Raw genomic sequence first — 18,824 nt, 5'->3', positions numbered from 1 at the left:
CTGTAGACAGGTAATGATAGGACCCCCCTGTAGACAGGTAATGATAGGACCCCCCTCTAGGCAGGTAATGGTAGGACCCCCTGTAGACAGGTAATGATAGGATCCCCTGTAGACAGGTAATGATAGGACCCCCCTCTAGGCAGGTAATGATAGGATCCCCTGTAGACAGGTAATGATAGGACCCCCTGTAGACAGGTAATGATAGGACCCCCCTGTAGACAGGTAATAATAGGACCCCCCTGTAGACAGGTAATGATAGGACCCCCCTGTAGACAGGTAATGATAGGACCCCCCTCTAGGCAGGTAATGGTAGGACCCCCTGTAGACAGGTAATGATAGGACCCCCTGTAGACAGGTAATGATAGGACCCCCCTCTAGGCAGGTAATGGTAGGACCCCCTGTAGACAGGTAATGATAGGATCCCCTGTAGACAGGTAATGATAGGACCCCCCTCTAGGCAGGTAATGATAGGATCCCCTGTAGACAGGTAATGATAGGACCCCCTGTAGACAGGTAATGATAGGACCCCCCTGTAGACAGGTAATAATAGGACCCCCCTGTAGACAGGTAATGATAGGACCCCCCTGTAGACAGGTAATGATAGGACCCCCCTCTAGGCAGGTAATGATAGGACCCCCCTGTAGACAGGTAATTATAGGACCCCCTGTAGACAGGTAATGATAGGACCCCCCCTCTAGGCAGGTAATGGTAGGACCCCCTGTAGACAGGTAATGATAGGATCCGCTGTAGACAGGTAATGATAGGACCCCCCTCTAGGCAGGTAATGATAGGACCCCCCTGTAGACAGGTAATTATAGGACCCCCCTGTAGACAGGTAATAATAGGACCCCCCTGTAGACAGGTAATGATAGGACCCCCCTGTAGACAGGTAATGATAGGACCCCCCTCTAGACAGGTAATGATAGGATCCCCTGTAGACAGGTAATGATAGGACCCCCCTCTAGACAGGTAATGATAGGACCCCCCTGTAGACAGGTAATGATAGGATCCCCTGTAGACAGGTAATGATAGGACCCCCCTGTAGACAGGTAATGATAGGACCCCCCTGTAGACAGGTAATAATAGGACCCCCTGTAGACAGGTAATAATAGGACCCCCTGTAGACAGGTAATGATAGGACCCCCCTCTAGGCAGGTAATGATAGGACCCCCCCTGTAGACAGGTAATGGTAGGACCCCCTGTAGACAGGTAATGATAGGACCCCCTGTAGACAGGTAATGATAGGACCCCCCTGTAGACAGGTAATGGTAGGACCCCCTGTAGACAGGTAATGATAGGACCCCCTGTAGACAGGTAATGATAGGACCCCCCTGTAGACAGGTAATGATAGGACCCCCCTGTAGACAGGTAATGATAGGACCCCCCTGTAGACAGGTAATGATAGGACCCCCTGTAGACAGGTAATGATAGGATCCCCGGTAGACAGGTAATGATAGGACCCCCCTCTAGGTAGGTAATGATAGGATCCCCTGTAGACAGGTAATAATAGGACCCCCCTGTAGACAGGTAATAATAGGACCCCCTGTAGACAGGTAATGATAGGACCCCCCTGTAGACAGGTAATGATAGGACCCCCCTGTAGACAGGTAATGATAGGACCCCCCTGTAGACAGGTAATGATAGGATCCCCTGTAGACAGGTAATGATAGGACCCCCCTGTAGACAGGTAATGATAGGACCCCCCTGTAGACAGGTAATGATAGGACCCCCCTGTAGACAGGTAATGATAGGACCCCCCTGTAGACAGGTAATGATAGGACCCCCTGTAGACAGGTAATGATAGGACCCCCCTGTAGACAGGTAATGATAGGACCCCCTGTAGACAGGTAATAACAGGACCCCCTGTAGACAGGTAATGATAGGACCCCCCTGTAGACAGGTAATGATAGGACCCCCCTGTAGACAGGTAATGATAGGACCCCCCTGTAGACAGGTAATGATAGGACCCCCCTGTAGACAGGTAATGATAGGACCCCCCTGTAGACAGGTAATGATAGGACCCCCCTGTAGACAGGTAATGATAGGACCCCCCTGTAGACAGGTAATGATAGGACCCCCTGTAGACAGGTAATAACAGGACCCCCTGTAGACAGGTAATGATAGGACCCCCTGTAGACAGGTAATGATAGGACCCCCTGTAGACAGGTAATAGACAGGTGAGAGCGCAGGCTCTTGTAGGGTGAACACACCTGCAGGCAGTACTCGCACTGGTAGGGTTTCTCTCCGCTGTGCGTCCTCTTGTGTCTTTCCATGTGATATTTCTGGATGAATCGCATCCCGCACTCATCGCAGTGGAAAGGCTTCTCTCCTGGGAAGAGATAATTCTATTATATGAAGGATTCCAGAACACCAAGGACTACAGACGGGTCCCCGGCCTCCCCGCTCACCTGTGTGGATCTTCTCGTGTCGCTGCAGCAGATACTTCTGGATAAAACGCATGTCACACTGAGCGCACTGGAAGGGCTTCTCACCTGGAGGGCAAAAACTAAAGGTCAATTCCGCCCACACACACACACATACCGTGCATAGATACTAGAACAAGCATTATTCCAAAAGACGGCAACACTTTTTTCCATTTAACCTCTGTGGCCGACATCCGTCTGTGTACTGAGAGCTGTCCTACACCAGGTGAAAGCTGAAATCCGGCTTATAGTGGGTGTGGTTACTACGTTTAAAGGGGTTGTAAAGCTTTGCGTTTTTTCACCTCAATGCATCCGATGCATTAAGGTGAAAAAACACCTTGCACTCTCCGCCCCCCCCCCCCCGGGGCCCCCATTATACTTACCTGAACCTCAAATCTCTGTGGGCACGATCCCACGTTGCTTTCCCCTAACTCTTGTGGGCTCTTCATTGGATGATTGATAGCAGCGTAGCCATTGGCTCCCGCTGCTGTCAATAAAATCAATGACGCGGTGCGACTGTATCACACAGGAGCGTGCCCGCAAGCTAACCCCCATTGGGAGAGCGCTTCCCAGAGGGGGGGGGGGGTTAGCCCTTGTGCGGAGGAGCCAAGACAGCCGCCGAGGGACCCCAGAAGAGGATGTTCGGGGGCCACTCTGTGCAAAACGAGCTGCACAGTGGAAGTAAGAGTGATATGTTTGTTATTTAAAAAAAAATAAAAAAAATTTAACTTTTACAATCCCTTTAAGTGATAGGCTGCCTCGGGTAGAACATACAAGAAGGGAGGACAGGGCGGTGATGTCACCAGTACCCCAAAAAGAAAACTAAAGGCAGGACAGCGACATAAGAGGAACTCCGGGCTCTACAGCACAATGGATAAAATATATATTCTATAAATCAGCCCCAAGTTCCTGTTGTTAGCCGTTTGCCTGGAGTTCCCTTTTAACCAGTTGATGACAATCACACCCCCAAAAAAAGGGCCACCTGAAACATTGTTTATAAACATTGATCAGACAGGAGATAGAGAGATACAAAGTTACATTGTTAATAAACATTGATCAGACGGGAGATAGAGAGATACAAAGTAACATTGTTAATAAACATCGATCAGACGGGAGATAGAGAGATACAAAGTAACATTATTTATAAACATTGATCAGATGAGAGATAGAGAGATACAAAGTAACATTGTTTATAAACATTGACCAGGCGGGATATAAAGAGATACAAAGTAACATTGTTTATAAACATTGACCAGGCGGGATATAAAGAGATACAAAGTAACATTGTTTATAAACATTTTTAAACAATGAGAAAGGTCTGGCGTCAGCCGTGACACACCTCCATCTCTAATATAACATATAGTTTTATACAGAAAGAATCGCTCTGGGGCTTTATATGAAGTGAAAACAGTTAGCCACTTAGTAACAAAAGTAGATATAGTAAAATAATTTATTGATAAATGAATATACATACATGAATCATAAGAGTATTACCTCAGTCAATAAATTGTAAATGATAAAATAGTACACATGTCATACAATATAGTATATATATATATGCATATACAGCCATCAAAAAGACCCAACGCGTTTCGCAAGACTCGCTCTTCAGGAGTCAATGTGGATAATATATATCAATGGACAAAGCCAAGGTACTCATAGCTGAGTTCTCAAAAAAACGGCAGCAGCAGAAATGCGGTGCGGATGCTGCAGGGGAGAAGATGAACACAGACACCACCCAGGGAGCAGCTGGGCGGCAGACGTGGCATGGATAAAAGTATATGGCCCTGGATGTCTCAATATGTAAATTGGTGGATATCAGCTGATCCAATAATGGAGCAGACATAGAGACCGTAGGCGAAATGAGTGACCTAGAATATGTGTGGGGCCATTTTTCTGATAATATGAATGATAACACAAAGACTTTTCTCCCACTCATGGTCAGTGATTGGCTGAAGACATTTATTATCAATCAGCTGTGTTTACTCTTTTTATATCATAATGACAACAGAAACTGCCCAAATGACCCTGATCAAAAGTTTACATACCCCAGTTCTTAATACGGTGTATTGCCCCCTTTACCATCAATGACAGCTTGAAGTCTTTTGTGGTATTTGTGGATGAGGCTCTTTATCCTCTCAGGTGGTAAAGCTGCCCGTTCCTCTTGGCACAAAGCCTCCAGTTCCTGTACATTCTTGGGTTGTCTTCCATGAACGGCACATTTTGAGATCTCCCCGGAGAGGCTCAATGATATTGAGGTCAGGAGACTGAGATGACCTCTCCAGAATCTTCACTTTATTCTGCTGTAGCCAATGAGAGGTGGACTTGGCCTTGTGTTTTGGATCATTGTCATGTTGGAAGGTCCAAGTCCGTCCCATGCGCAGCTTCCTGGCTGATGAATGTTCCTCCGGTATTTTTTGATAACATTCATTCATCTTACCATAATTTTTTACCAAGTTTCCTGTGCCTTTGTAACTCACACATCCCCAAAACATCAGCAATCCACCTCCGTGTTTCACAGTAGGGATGGTGGACCTTTCATCATAGGCCTTGTTGGCTCCTCTCCAAATGTAGTGTTTGTGGTTGTGGCCTAAAAGCTCAATTTTGGTCTCATCACTCCAAGTGACTTTGTAGCAGAAGGTTTGAGTCTTGTCTCTGTGTTGTTTGGTGTATTGTAAGTGGGATACTTTGTGGCATTTGTGTAGTAATGACTTTCTTCTGGCGACTCGACCATGCAGCCCATCTTTCTTCAAGTGTCTCCTTATTGTGCGTCTTGAAACAGCCACACCGCATGTTTTCAGAGAGTCCTGTATTTCACCTGAAGTTATTTGTGGGTTTTCTTTGCATTCCGGAAATTTTTCCTGCCAGTTGTGGCTGAAATTTTAGTTGGTCTACCTGACCGTGGTTTGGTTCCACCAGAACCCCTCATTTTCCACTTCTTGATTAGAGTTTAAACACTTCTGATTGGCATTCTCAATTCCTTGGATATCTTTTTATATTCCTTTCCTGTTTTATACAGTTCAACTACCTTTTCCCACAGATCCTTTGACAATTCTTTTGCTTTCCCCCCATGACTCAGAATCCAGAGAGGTCAGTGCAGCACTGGATGGAAAATGCAAGGGTCTGTCAGGAGTCCAGAAACTCATTGACCTTTTATACCCACACACTAATTACTACAAACAGATCACAGGTGAGGATGGTGACCTTTAATAGCCATTCAAACCCCTTTGTGTCAACTTGTGTGAATCTTATCAGGCCAAAATCACCGGGGTATGTAAACTTTTGATCAGGGTCATTTGGGTCGTTTCTGTTGTCATTATGATTTAAAAAGAGTAAACACAGATGATTGATAATAAATGGCTTCAGCCAATCACTGACCATGAATGAAAGGAAAGATTTTGTGTTATTCATATTCTCTGAAAAATGGCCAAGAAATCATAAATTCTGCCGGGGTATGTAAACTTATGAGCACAACTGTAAATATATGTAGGGGGCATATGGGGGTAAAAAGTCACTTACAGGTCTGGGTAGATTCTCCCTCTCTCTGTGCCAGGGCAGAAATGAATGGGAAAAGCCACATCTTACAGTTGGAACAGGAAGTGATGGGAGATCTTCCAATGGGGACATATGAGTTCTAGGAATATCCTGTTGTGTCTCCAGGGACAGGAAGTTAAAAGAAAATCTTTCCAAATGTGACATTAAAGAGGTTCTTACCATTTCCTTCTCCATCCAAACCTACACTAAACGTATCCACACATTACCGGGAGGGGAGGTGCACATTACCGGGAGGGGAGGTGCACATTACCAGGAGGGGGGGTGCATATTACCGGGAGGGGAGGTGAAAATTACCGGGAGGGGAGGTGAAAATTACCGGGAGGGGAGGGGCTCATTACAGGGAGGGGAGGTGCACATTACTGAGAGGGGAGGTGCACATTACTGAGAGGGGAGGTGCACATTACAGGGAGGGGAGGTGCAAATTACCGGGAGGGGAGGTGCACATTACAGAGAGGGGAGGTGCACATTACAGGGAGGGGAGGTGCAAATTACCGGGAGGGGAGGTGCAAATTACCGGGAGGGGAGGTGCACATTACCGGGAGGGGAGGTGCACATTACAGAGAGGGGAGGTGCACATTACAGAGAGGGGAGGTGCACATTACAGGGAGGGAAGGTGCAAATTACCGGGAGGGGAGGTGCAAATTACCGGGAGGGGAGGTGCACATTACCGGGAGGGGAGGTGCACATTACAGAGAGGGGAGGTGCACATTACAGGGAGGGGAGGTGCAAATTACCGGGAGGGGAGGTGCAAATTACCGGGAGGGGAGGTGCACATTACCGGGAGGGGAGGTGCACATTACAGAGAGGGGAGGTGCACATTACAGGGAGGGGAGGTGCAAATTACCGGGAGGGGAGGTGCAAATTACCGGGAGGGGAGGTGCACATTACCGGGAGGGGAGGTGCACATTACAGAGAGGGGAGGTGCACATTACAGAGAGGGGAGGTGCACATTACAGGGAGGGAAGGTGCAAATTACAGGGAGGGGAGGTGCAAATTACCGGGAGGGGAGGTGCAAATTACCGGGGAGGGAGGTGCAAATTACCAGGAGGGGAGGTGCAAATTACCGGGAGGGGAGGGGCTCATTACAGGGAGGGGAGGTGCACATTAGTGGGAGGGGAGGTGCACATTACTGAGAGGGGAGGTGCACATTACTGAGAGGGGAGGTGCACATTACAGGGAGGGGAGGTGCACATTACTGAGAGGGGAGGTGCACATTACAGGGAGGGGAGGTGCACATTACTGAGAGGGGAGGTGCACATTACAGGGAGGGAAGGTGCAAATTCCCGGGAGGGGCTCATTACAGGGAGGGGAGGTGCACATTACCAGGAGGGGAGGTGCAAATTACCGGGAGGGGAGGTGCAAATTACCGGGAGGGGAAGGGCTCATTACAGGGAGGGGAGGGGCTCATTACAGGGAGGGGAGGTGCACATTACTGAGAGGGGAGGTGCACATTAGCCTGAGGGGAGGTGCACATTAGCCTGAGGGGAGGTGCACATTACTGAGAGGGGAGGTGCACATAAGTGGGAGGGGAGGTGCACATTAGTGGGAGGGGAGGTGCACATTAGTGGGAGGGGAGGTGCACATTAGTGGGAGGGGAGGTGCACATTAGTGGGAGGGGAGGTGCACATTAGTGGGAGGGGAGGTGCACATTAGTGGGAGGGGAGGTGCACATAAGTGGGAGGGGAGGTGCACATTAGTGGGAGGGGAGGTGCACATTAGTGGGAGGGGAGGTGCACATAAGTGGGAGGGGAGGTGCACATTAGCGGTGGGGAGGTGCACAGTACTGGGAGTGCCCCCCCCCCGGTGGTGGTATGATGTATGCGCACAGCGGAGTCTCACCTGTGTGGATGAAGACGTGTCTCTGCAGGTGGTAGTTGGTTCGGAAGGCAGCGTTGCAGTGCTCACAAATGTGACACTTGGGGATCTTCAGGCCCAGAGAACCGTCCTCATTAATAGTCAGGATCTGGTGATGAAGCAAACCGGCAAGATCATTGATAAGGATATGAGTGTTTAGCAAAGATGTCCCCCTACAGGACACGTGAGTGCATTGCATATAAACGTATTGCTGGCTCCCCCCACAGGATACTTGGGTGCATTGCATATAAACATATCTCTGCTTTCCCCCACAGGACACTTAGGTGCATTGCATATAATCATACTGCTGGCTCCCCCACAGGACACTTAGGTGCATTGCATATAATCATACTGCTGGCTCCCCCACAGGACACTTAGGTGCATTGCATATAATCATACTGCTGGCTCCCCCACAGGATACTTTGGTACATTGCATATAAACCAATTGCTGGCTCCTCCCACAGGACATTTGGGTGCATTGCCTATAATCATATCGCTGGCTCCTCCCACAGGACATTTGGGTGCATTGCCTATAATCATATCGCTGGCTCCTCCCACAGGACATTTGGGTTACTTATACACATATTGCTGGCTTCCCCTACACTGCAGCAATGTTTCTCAACTCCAGTCCTCAAGGCGCCCCATCGGGTCATGTTTTCAGGACTTCCCTTGGATGAAAGGGCTTTGGTAATTACAGGGAAACTGATCAAATCACCTGTGCAAAATAATGGAGAGACTGAAAACATGACCTGCTGGGGTGCCTTGAGGACTGGAGTTGAGAAATACTGCCCTACAGGACCCTAGGGTGCATCGCATATATTAGTATTGCTGGCTCCCCCCACAGGTCACTTATATGTACTGCATATCTTAGTATTGCTGGCTCCCCCCACAGGTCACTTAGATGTACTGCATATATTAGTATTGCTGGCTCCCCCCACAGGTCACTTAGATGTACTGCATATATTAGTATTGCTGGCTTCCCCCACAGGATACCTGGACACATTGCTTATAAACATATTGCTGACCTTGGCCGGGGAACGCTGTTTTCTTTTCTTCTTTTTCTGAAGATCTACAGGCCCAGTCAGCTGCATGCTGTCCATCAGACGGGGATCTATTTCTTCTGTGAGCTTGATCTCTTGCTTCACATGAACCTATGGGTGGAGGGGGCAACAAAGCCACATTATAGGGTGTCCATTAACAGGACAGCTATCCACAATCCAAAAACTGGCAGATGCAGCAGATGTCAGTGTTATATGGGGCTTAAATCTGACCTCTAGCGTTCCCTTCAGTCTTGCACAGTTGAACCGGCACCTCTCCAATATTGAATTGGGTTACTCTGATTTCCCTGCACACTGTGAGCTTCTCAGAAGCTGCAGCAAGTTAGATGGCTGGAGGACGTCCAGCATTATCCAGCACTTTCCTCCCCAGCCTGACTGTCCCTGGCCCACCCTCTTCACAGTGCACAGTGAGGAGCACTTGGGACAATGGCTGTCTAAGTAGAATGTTTTTTGGTTGCAGTCCCTTAGATGTCTAGGGTGATGAATTCTTGGGACAATGGCTGTCTATATAGAGTGGTTTATGGTTGACAGAGCTTTAGAAGGCCATGGTGTTGAGCTCTTAGCACACAGGTTTGTAGGACAGTCTTTGGTTGATAGACCACAGCAATCAACTCTTGGGACACAGGCCATGTAGAATGATTTTTAGGTAATGGACCCCTAGACGCCCATGGTGATGGGTGCTTTGGACACAGTCTGTCTATGTACAGCAGGTTTTTGCTGACAGACTCTTAGAAGCACATGGTGATGATGAACTTTTGAGACGCAGGCAATCTATGTAGAATGATTTTTTTGATGACAAACCCTTGGAAGTCCATAGTGATGGACTCTTGGAACATAGGCTATGTAGAATAGTTTTTGGTCGATGGACCCTTCAAAGGACATGGTGTTGAAGTCTTTAGGAGAAAGGTTACGTAAAACGTTTTTTTTGGTTGACAGATACTTAGAAGACAACAGCAACTAAATCTTGGGACAAGGGCTGTCTATATAAAATGGTTGATAGACCTTTAGAAGGCCATGATGGTGGGCTCTTAGGACCAGTTTTTGGTTGACAGATCTTTAGAAGTCTAGGGTGATAGACTCTTGGGACAAAGACCATCTATGTATAATGGTTTTTGTTTCAATGACTTCTAGAAGTCTATGGTGATGTACTATTGGGACACAGGCTGTCTACATAGAATTGTTTTTGGTTTGACAGACCCTTATAAAGTCATGGAGTTTATCTCTTAGGACACAGGTTTATTGGATGCTTTTTGGTTGACAGACTCTTAGAAGAGGGCAGCAATCAACTCTTGGGACACAAAATGATTTTTGGTTGGTAGACCCTTATACATGTGTGGTGATGGGCTCTAGAACACAGGGTGTCTTTGTAGAATGATTTTTTGTTAATGGACACTTCGAAGGACACGGTGTTGGGCTCTTAGGACAAAGGTTACGTAAAAAAAAACGTTTTTTGGTTGACAGACCCTTAGAAAGTCATGCTGTTGAGCTCTTAGGACAGCTTTGTAGAAAGAGTTTTTGGTTGGCAGACCCTTAGAAGTGAGTGGTGATGGGCACTAAGGACATAGCCTGTCTATGTAGAATGGTTTTTGGTTGGCAGACCCTTAGAAGTGAGTGGTGATGGGCACTAAGGACATAGGCTGTCTATGTAGAATGGTTTTTGGTTGGCAGACCCTTAGAAGTGAGTGGTGATGGGCACTAAGGACATAGGCTGTCTATGTAGAATGGTTTTTGGTTGGCAGACCCTTAGAAGTGAGTGGTGATGGGCACTAAGGACATAGGCTGTCTATGTAGAATGGTTTTTGGTTGGCAGACCCTTAGAAGTGAGTGGTGATGGGCACTAAGGACATAGGCTGTCTATGTAGAATAGTTTTTGGTTGGCAGACCCTTAGAAGTGAGTGGTGATGGGCACTAAGGACATAGGTTGTCTATGTAGAATGGTTTTTGGTTGGCAGACCCTTAGAAGTGAGTGGTGATGGGCACTAAGGACATAGGCTGTCTATGTAGAATGTTTTTTGGTTGGCAGACCCTTAGAAGTGAGTGGTGATAGGCTGTTGGGGCACAGACCAACTATGTGGAATGGCGTCTGGATAACAGACCCCTTAAAAGCTCATGGGTGATGGGCTCCTGGGACACAGGCAGTCTATGTAGAATAGCTTTTGGAGGACAGACCCTTAGAAAATCACACTCAGGAGCACTTGGGGAAAAAGGCTCTCTATATACAGTCAGGTCCATAAATATTGGGACATTAACACAATTCTAATCTTTTTTTGGCTCTATACACCGCCACAATGGATTTGAAATGAAAGGAACAAGATGCGCTTTAACTGCAGACTTTCAGCTTTAATTTGAGGGAATTTACATCCAAATCAGGTGAACGATGTAGGAATGACAACAGTTTTTATATGCGCCTCCCACTTTTTAAGGGACCAAAAGTAATGGGACAGATTAACAATCATCCATCAAACTTTCACTTTTTAATACTTGGTTGCAAATCCTTTGCAGTCAATTTCAGCCTGAGGTCTGGAACGCGTAGACATCACCAGACGCTGGGCTTCATCCCTGGTGATGCTCTGCCAGGCCTCTACTGCCCACTGTCTTCAGTTCCTGCTTGTTCTTGGGGCATTTTCCCTTCAGTTTTGTCTTCAGCAAGTGAAATGCAGGATCAATCGGATTCAGGTCAGGTGATTGACTCGGCCATTACATAACATTCCACTTCTTTCCCTTAAAAAAACTCTTTGATTGTTTTCGCAGTATGCTTCGGGTCATTGTCCATCTGCACGGTGAAGCTCCGCCCAATGAGTTCTGAAGCATTTTGCTGAATATGAGAAGATAATATTTCCCGAAACACTTCAGAACTCATCCTGCTGCTTTTGTCAGCAGTCACCTGGCATGTACTGGCCATTGGGACTACCGGGAGTTTCCCGGTGGGCCGATGGCTCAGTGGGCCACTCTTTTTTTTTTCTCTTTTTTGCATCAGAGATCAGCCAGAGGATTATACTGATTGCGGTAGCGGGCGTGGCCCGGGTGCCCTCAGTGGGCCACTCTGATGTAAGGGGGCTGGTAGGGACACTCTGATGTAAGGGGGTGCTGATGGGACACTCTGATGTAAGGGGGTGCTGATGGGACACTCTGATGTAAGGGGGTGCTGATGGGACACTCTGATGTAAGGGGGCTGGTAATGGGACACTCTGATGTAAGGGAGTGCTGATGGGACACTCAAAATGTAAGTGGGCCGGTCTGGTTGAAATCCAGGGCCAAATTTCTGTCCCAGTCCAGCCCTGGCAGTCACATCATCAATAAATACAAGAGAACCAGTTCCATTGGCAGCCATACATGCCCACGCCATGACACTACCACCACCATGCTTCACTGATGAGGTGGTATGCTTTGGATCATGAGCAGCTCCTTTCCTTCTCCATACTCTTCTCTTCCCATCACTCTGGTACAAGTTGATCTCGGTCTCCTCTCTCCATAGGATGTTGTTCCAGAACTCTGAAGGCTTTTTTAGATGTTGTTTGGCAAACTCTAATCTGGCCTTCCTGTTTTTGAGGCTCACCAATGGTTTAAATCTTGTGGTGACCCCTCTGTATTCACTCTGGTGAAGTCTTCTCTTCATTGACTTTGACACACATACACCTACCTCCTGGAGGGTGTTCTTGATCTGGCCAACTGTTGTGAAGGGTGTTTTCTTCACCAGGGAAAGAATTCTTCAGTCATCCACCACAGTTGTTTTGCGTGGTCTTCCGGGTCTTTTGGTGTTGCTGAGCTCACCAGAGCGTTCTTTGTTTTTAAGGATGTTCTAAACAGTTGATTTGGCCGCATCTAATGTTTTTGCTATCTCTCTGATGGGTTTGTTTTGTATTTTCAGTCTAATGATGGCTTCACTGATAGTGACAGCTCTTTGGATCTCATATTGAGAGTTGACAGCAACAGATTCCAAATGCAAATAGCACACTTGAAATGAACTCTGGACCTTTTATCTGCTCCTTGTAAATGGGATAATGAGGGAATAACACACACCTGGCCATGGAACAGCTGAGCAGCCAATTGCCCCATTACTTTTGGTCCCTTAAAAAGTGGGAGGCACATATACAAACTGTTGTAATTCCTACACCGTTCACCGGATTTGGATGTAAATACCCTCAAATTAAAGCTGAAAGTCTGCAGTTAAAGCACATCTTGTTTGTTTCATTTCAATGTGGTGGTGTATAGAGCCAAAAAGAGTAGAATGGTGTGGATGTCCCCATATTTATGGACCTGACTGTAGAATGTTTTTTATTTGACAGACCCTTAAAAGGCTATGGTTATGGATTCTTGGGACACAGGCCATCAATGTAGAATGGTTTTGGATGGTGATGGGTTCTTGGGACACAGGCCATCAATGTAGAATGGTTTTGGATGGTGATGGGTTCTTGGGACACAGGCCATCAATGTAGAATGGTTTTGGATGGTGATGGGTTCTTGGGACACAGGCCATCAATGTAGAATGGTTTTGGATGGTGATGGGTTCTTGGGACACAGGCCATCAATGTAGAATGGTTTTGTGATGGTGATGGGTTCTTGGGACACAGGCCATCAATGTAGAATGGTTTTGTGATGGTGATGGGTTCTTGGGACACAGGCCATCAATGTAGAATGGTTTTGGATGGTGATGGGTTCTTGGGACACAGGCCATCAATGTAGAATGGTTTTGGATGGTGATGGGTTCTTGGGACACAGGCCATCAATGTAGAATGGTTTTGTGATGGTGATGGGTTCTTGGGACACAGGCCATCAATGTAGAATGGTTTTGGATGGTGATGGGTTCTTGGGACACAGACCATCAATGTAGAATGGTTTTGGATGGTGATGGGTTCTTGGGACACAGGCCATCAATGTAGAATGGTTTTGGATGGTGATGGGTTCTTGGGACACAGGCCATCAATGTAGAATGGTTTTGTGATGGTGATGGGTTCTTGGGACACAGGCCATCAATGTAGAATGGTTTTGGATGGTGATGGGTTCTTGGGACACAGGCCATCAATGTAGAATGGTTTTGGATGGTGATGGGTTCTTGGGACACAGGCCATCAATGTAGAATGGTTTTGGATGGTGATGGGTTCTTGGGACACAGGCCATCAATGTAGAATGGTTTTGGATGGTGATGGGTTCTTGGGACACAGACTATCAATGTAGAATGGTTTTGGATGGTGATGGGTTCTTGGGACACAGGCCATCAATGTAGAATGGTTTTGGATGGTGATGGGTTCTTGGGACACAGGCCATCAATGTAGAATGGTTTTGGATGGTGATGGGTTCTTGGGACACAGACTATCAATGTAGAATGGTTTTGGATGGTGATGGGTTCTTGGGACACAGGCCATCAATGTAGAATGGTTTTGGATGGTGATGGGTTCTTGGGACACAGGCCATCAATGTAGAATGGTTTTGGATGGTGATGGGTTCTTGGGACACAGACTATCAATGTAGAATGGTTTTGGATGGTGATGGGTTCTTGGGACACAGGCCATCAATGTAGAATGGTTTTGGATGGTGATGGGTTCTTGGGACACAGGCCATCAATATAGAATGGTTTTGGATGGTGATGGGTTCTTGGGACACAGACTATCAATGTAGAATGGTTTTGGATGGTGATGGGTTCTTGGGACACAGGCCATCAATGTAGAATGGTTTTGGATGGTGATGGGTTCTTGGGACACAGGCTATGCAGAATGGGTTTTGATTGACACACTCCTAGAAGCACATGGTGAAGATGAAATCTTAACACACAGCCCATCTATGTAGCATGCTTTTTGGATGACAGACCCTTAGCAGGCCGTGATGATGGGGTCTTGGAACACTGGCTGTCTAGAACTTTTTTTTGGATGACGAACCCTCATAATTGTATGATGATGAGCTCCTGGGACACAGGCTGTCTATGTAGCATGGGTTTTGCTTGAGACTCTTAGACATGTATGGTGATGGAGTCTGGAACACAGGGTGTCTAAGTAGAATTGAGGTTGGTGGATGGACTCTTGAGACACAGGTAATCTATGTGTCATGGTTTTTGGGCAACGAACCCCTAGAAGCCCATGGGCTGTCTAGGCAGAACAGGTCTTGGTCGACAGACCCTTAAGCCTCGTACACATGGTGCAATTGTTGGCAGGGGATTGTCTGCTGACAGACTGTTAGCCTAAAATCTGACCGTTGGTACGCTCCCTTTAACAACTGTTGTCCAACCTTCTGCCAACAAATGTTGGATGACATGCTAGTAAATTTTCGGCGGACAACAGTTGGTTGTCAGATTTTCTGATGGTCAGTACACAATTTCGTCACACAAAAGTCGAAAGTATAAACGCATGCTCAGAATCAACGCTCCCCAAACACAAAATTAGCAGAAGGGACCCAAAGAGTGGCGCCCAAGAGCTGAAATCCCTCGTAGTACGTCACTACTTTTGTGTTTGTTGGCCAACAATTGTGTACCGTTAGTATTCAAGACAAGATCCAAGAACACGCCCTTTTGACAAAAATTAGACGCTCAGTTGGCCAACAATGGCATCGTGTGTACGAGGCTTAAGAGGCACATAACGATTAAACACTGAGACACAGGCCATCTATATAACATATTTTTTTTGGGTGATGGAAACTTTAGAAGAGCATGGTGAAGGCTCTTGGGACACAGGCTGTCTATGTAGAGTGGTTTTTGGTTGACAGACTCTTAAATGTGTATAGTGATAGGCTCTGGAACATAGATTGTCTACGTAGAATGGTTTTTGGTTGATGGACCCTTAGAATACTATGGTGATGGACTCAAAACACAGGTTGTCTATTTAGAATAGTTTTTGGTTCACAAACCTGTTAGAAGGGTATAATGATGGACTCTTGGGGCATAGGTCATCTATGTGGAATGGTTTTTGGTTGATGGACCCTTAGAAGACCACGGTGATGGACTCAAAACACATGTTGTCTATTTAGAATAGTTTTAGGTTCACAAACCTGTTAGAAGGGCATAATGATGGACTCTTGGGGCATTGGGTCATCTATGTGGAATGGTTTTTGGACAAAGAACCCCTAGAAGTCAATGGGTTCTTTGGACAGAGGCTCATGTAGACTGTTTTTTGGTTGAGGCTCTCAGCCGTGTATGGCGATTGGTTCTAGAACACAGGGTATCTTTGTAGAATGGTTTTTGGTCGATGGACCCTTAGAATACCATGGTGAAAGACTCAAAACACAGGTTGTCTATTTAGAATAGTTTTTGGTTCACAAACCTGTTAGAAGGGTATAATGATGGACTCTTGGGGCATGGGTCATCTATGTGGAATGGTTTTTGGTTGATGGACGCTTAGAAGACCATGGTGATGGACTCAAAGCACAGGTTGCCTATTTAGAATAGTTTTTGGTTCACAAACCTGTTAGAAGGGTATAATGATGGACTCTTGGGGCATGGGTCATCTATGTGGAATGGTTTTTGGTTGATGGACCCTTAGAAGACCATGGTGATGGACTCGAAGCACAGGTTGTCTATTTATAATCGTTTTTGGTTCACAAACCTGTTAGAAGGGTATATTGATGGACTCTTGGGGCATGGGTCATCTATGTGGAATGGTTTTTGGACAAAGAACCCCTAGAAGTCAATGGGTTCTTTGGACAAAGGCTGTCTTATGTAGACAGTTTTTTTTGTTGAGGCTCTCAGCCGTGTATGGCGATTGGTTCTAGAACACAGGGCATCTTTGTACAATGGTTTTTGGTTGATGGACCCTTGGAAGACCATGGTGATGGACTCAAAACACAGGTTGTCTATTTAGAATAGTTTTTGGTTCACAAACCTGTTAGAAGGGTATAATGATGGACTCTTGGGGCATTGGGTCATCTATGTGTAATGGTTTTTGGACAAAGAACCCCTAGAAGTCAATGGGTTCTTTGGACAAAGGCTGTCTTATGTAGACTGGTTTTTGGTTGAGGCTCTTAGCCGTGTATGGTGATTGGCTCTAGAACAAAGGGTATCTCTGTAGAATGGTTTTTGGATGACGGAACCCTTCGAAGACCACGGTGATGGACTCAAAACACAGGTTGTCTATTTAGAATAGTTTTTGGTTCACAAACCCGTTAGAAGGGTATAATGATGGACTCTTGGGGCATGGGTCATCTATGTAAAATGTTTTTTGGTTGATGGACCCTTAGAAGACCACGGTGATGGACTCAAAGCACAGGTTGCCTATTTAGAATAGTTTTAGGTTCACAAACCTGTTAGAAGGGTATAATGATGGACTCTTGGGGCATTGGGTCATCTATGTGGAATGGTTTTTGGACAAAGAACCCCTAGAAGTCAATGGGTTCTTTGGACAAAGGCTGTCTTATGTAGACTGTTTTTTGGTTGAGGCTCTCAGCCGTGTATGGCGATTGGTTCTAGAACACAGGACATCTTTGTAGAATGGTTTTTGGATGACGGAACCCTTAGAAGACCACGGTGATGGACACTTGGGACACAGGCTGTCTATGTAGAATGTTTTTTTAGGTGAAAGATCCTTTGATGTGTATGATGATGGGAGTCTGGGACACAGGGTGTTGAAGTAGAATGTTTTATGGATGATGAACCCCTAAAAGCCATGGTGATGGACTCTTTAGACACGGGTGGTCTATGTAGAACAGTTTTTGGTTGAAAGATGTTTAGAAATTGGTGGCGATGGGTAAAATGGTTTTGGCTGGAGAGCCCTGAGGTCGCCATCTGCTGACTGCAAGTGGTAAACACAAAATACTAACATGCAGCTAAAAAAAATAAAAAATAAAAATAAAATACATAATAAAAATATATATAAAATAACATATCTATTAAAAAATACACAACAAATAGACATTCCTTATAAAGAATAACTCCACCCACTCCCAGCTGTGAGATCAGGGGGCGGAGCTGTGATTCCTTTTCATAATTCAGAAATCAGCATTGCATATCACGGGTCCGATGCCGGAGAAGGTTTTCTACGCGGCAGAAGCTTGCCTCGCACCCTGCATGAATTTTCAGCATTGGGTGGAGTTATCCTTTAAGGAAGCGGTATCTTTGTGAAGCTTACTAATTGATAACTATGGAGCAATTCCGAGCGGCGGCTGACCGTGTACTGGAAGGCGGGGGGCAGCAACCTCTCGGGCGAGTCGCCCTCCTCCTCGTCATTCTTCACCGTCTCCTCCTGCACCATCAGCTCGTCCTGTGACATCATCTCCCCGCCGCGCCCCTGGGCCACGTCCTGAGCGGCCAGGCCGAGGTCCGTCTGTGATAGGGGGGTGCAGGGCCGCTCAGCCTCCCCCGCCCTGGAAGGTTGCAGGACGGCGCTCTGGCCACATTTAAGGAACCCTTCCAGGTTATTGTCAATGTTCATAATTCATGTGGAGACCTGCGAGGAAGGCGGAGGATGGTCACATGGTGCGCTACCCCTCCCCCTCCTCATTATACAGCCACTACCTATCCCCCCCCCCATAATATATCCCCTATCCACCCTTAATCTATATTATACCCCCCCCCCCCAATATTATATTCCCTAACCTATCTTATACCCCCCCCCCCATAATATATCCTCTCCCCACCCCTAACCTATATTATACCCCCCCACCAATAATATATCCCGTACTCAACCTATATTATACCTTCTTACCCTCCCCCCATAATATATCCCCTATCCAACCCTAACCTATATTATAAACCCCCCCCCCCATATTATATCCTCTCCCCACCCCCAACCTATATTATACCTTCTCCGCCCCCCCCCCCATAATATATCCCCTATCCACCCCTAACCTATACTATACCCCCCCATATTATATCCTCTCCCCACCCCCCCCCCAACCTATATTATACCTTCTCTCCCCCCCCCCATAATATATCCCCTAGCCACCCCTAACATATATCATACCTCCCCCCCTATTTAATCCTCTACCCACCCCCTAACCTATATTATAACCCCAC

The 18,824-nt window shown here is 46.6% G+C and overlaps 1 protein-coding gene across 2 annotated transcripts in view; it reads right to left on the bottom strand.

The window, feature by feature from the left end:
- Positions 1-18,325, bottom strand: part of ZNF148 (zinc finger protein 148) — a 30,306-nt gene extending 11,981 nt beyond the window's left edge. The window contains exons 1-5 of one of the 2 annotated variants that reach the window (XM_077449751.1): positions 17,938-18,325; positions 8,858-8,983; positions 7,818-7,941; positions 2,409-2,492; positions 2,211-2,329 (exon numbers count right to left, since the gene is read on the bottom strand). In XM_077449751.1, coding sequence (XP_077305877.1) covers positions 2,211-2,329; positions 2,409-2,492; positions 7,818-7,941; positions 8,858-8,983; positions 17,938-18,240 — 756 coding nt within the window. In that variant the 5' untranslated portion in view covers positions 18,241-18,325. The remainder of the gene's footprint in view (positions 1-2,210; positions 2,330-2,408; positions 2,493-7,817; positions 7,942-8,857; positions 8,984-17,937) is intronic. The other variant, XM_077449752.1, reaches the window with a different exon arrangement.
- Positions 18,326-18,824: the final 499 nt, after the last annotated feature.

The sequence above is a fragment of the Lithobates pipiens genome, unplaced genomic scaffold (genome assembly GCF_037356315.1).
Source record: "Lithobates pipiens isolate NorthernLeopardFrog02 unplaced genomic scaffold, aLitPip1_a1.2 Scaffold_22, whole genome shotgun sequence".
In the NCBI taxonomy this organism is placed as follows: Eukaryota; Metazoa; Chordata; class Amphibia; order Anura; family Ranidae; genus Lithobates; species Lithobates pipiens.
The sequence above is the reverse complement of the archived record's forward strand: the minus strand, read 5'-3'. Positions and strand labels throughout refer to the sequence as shown.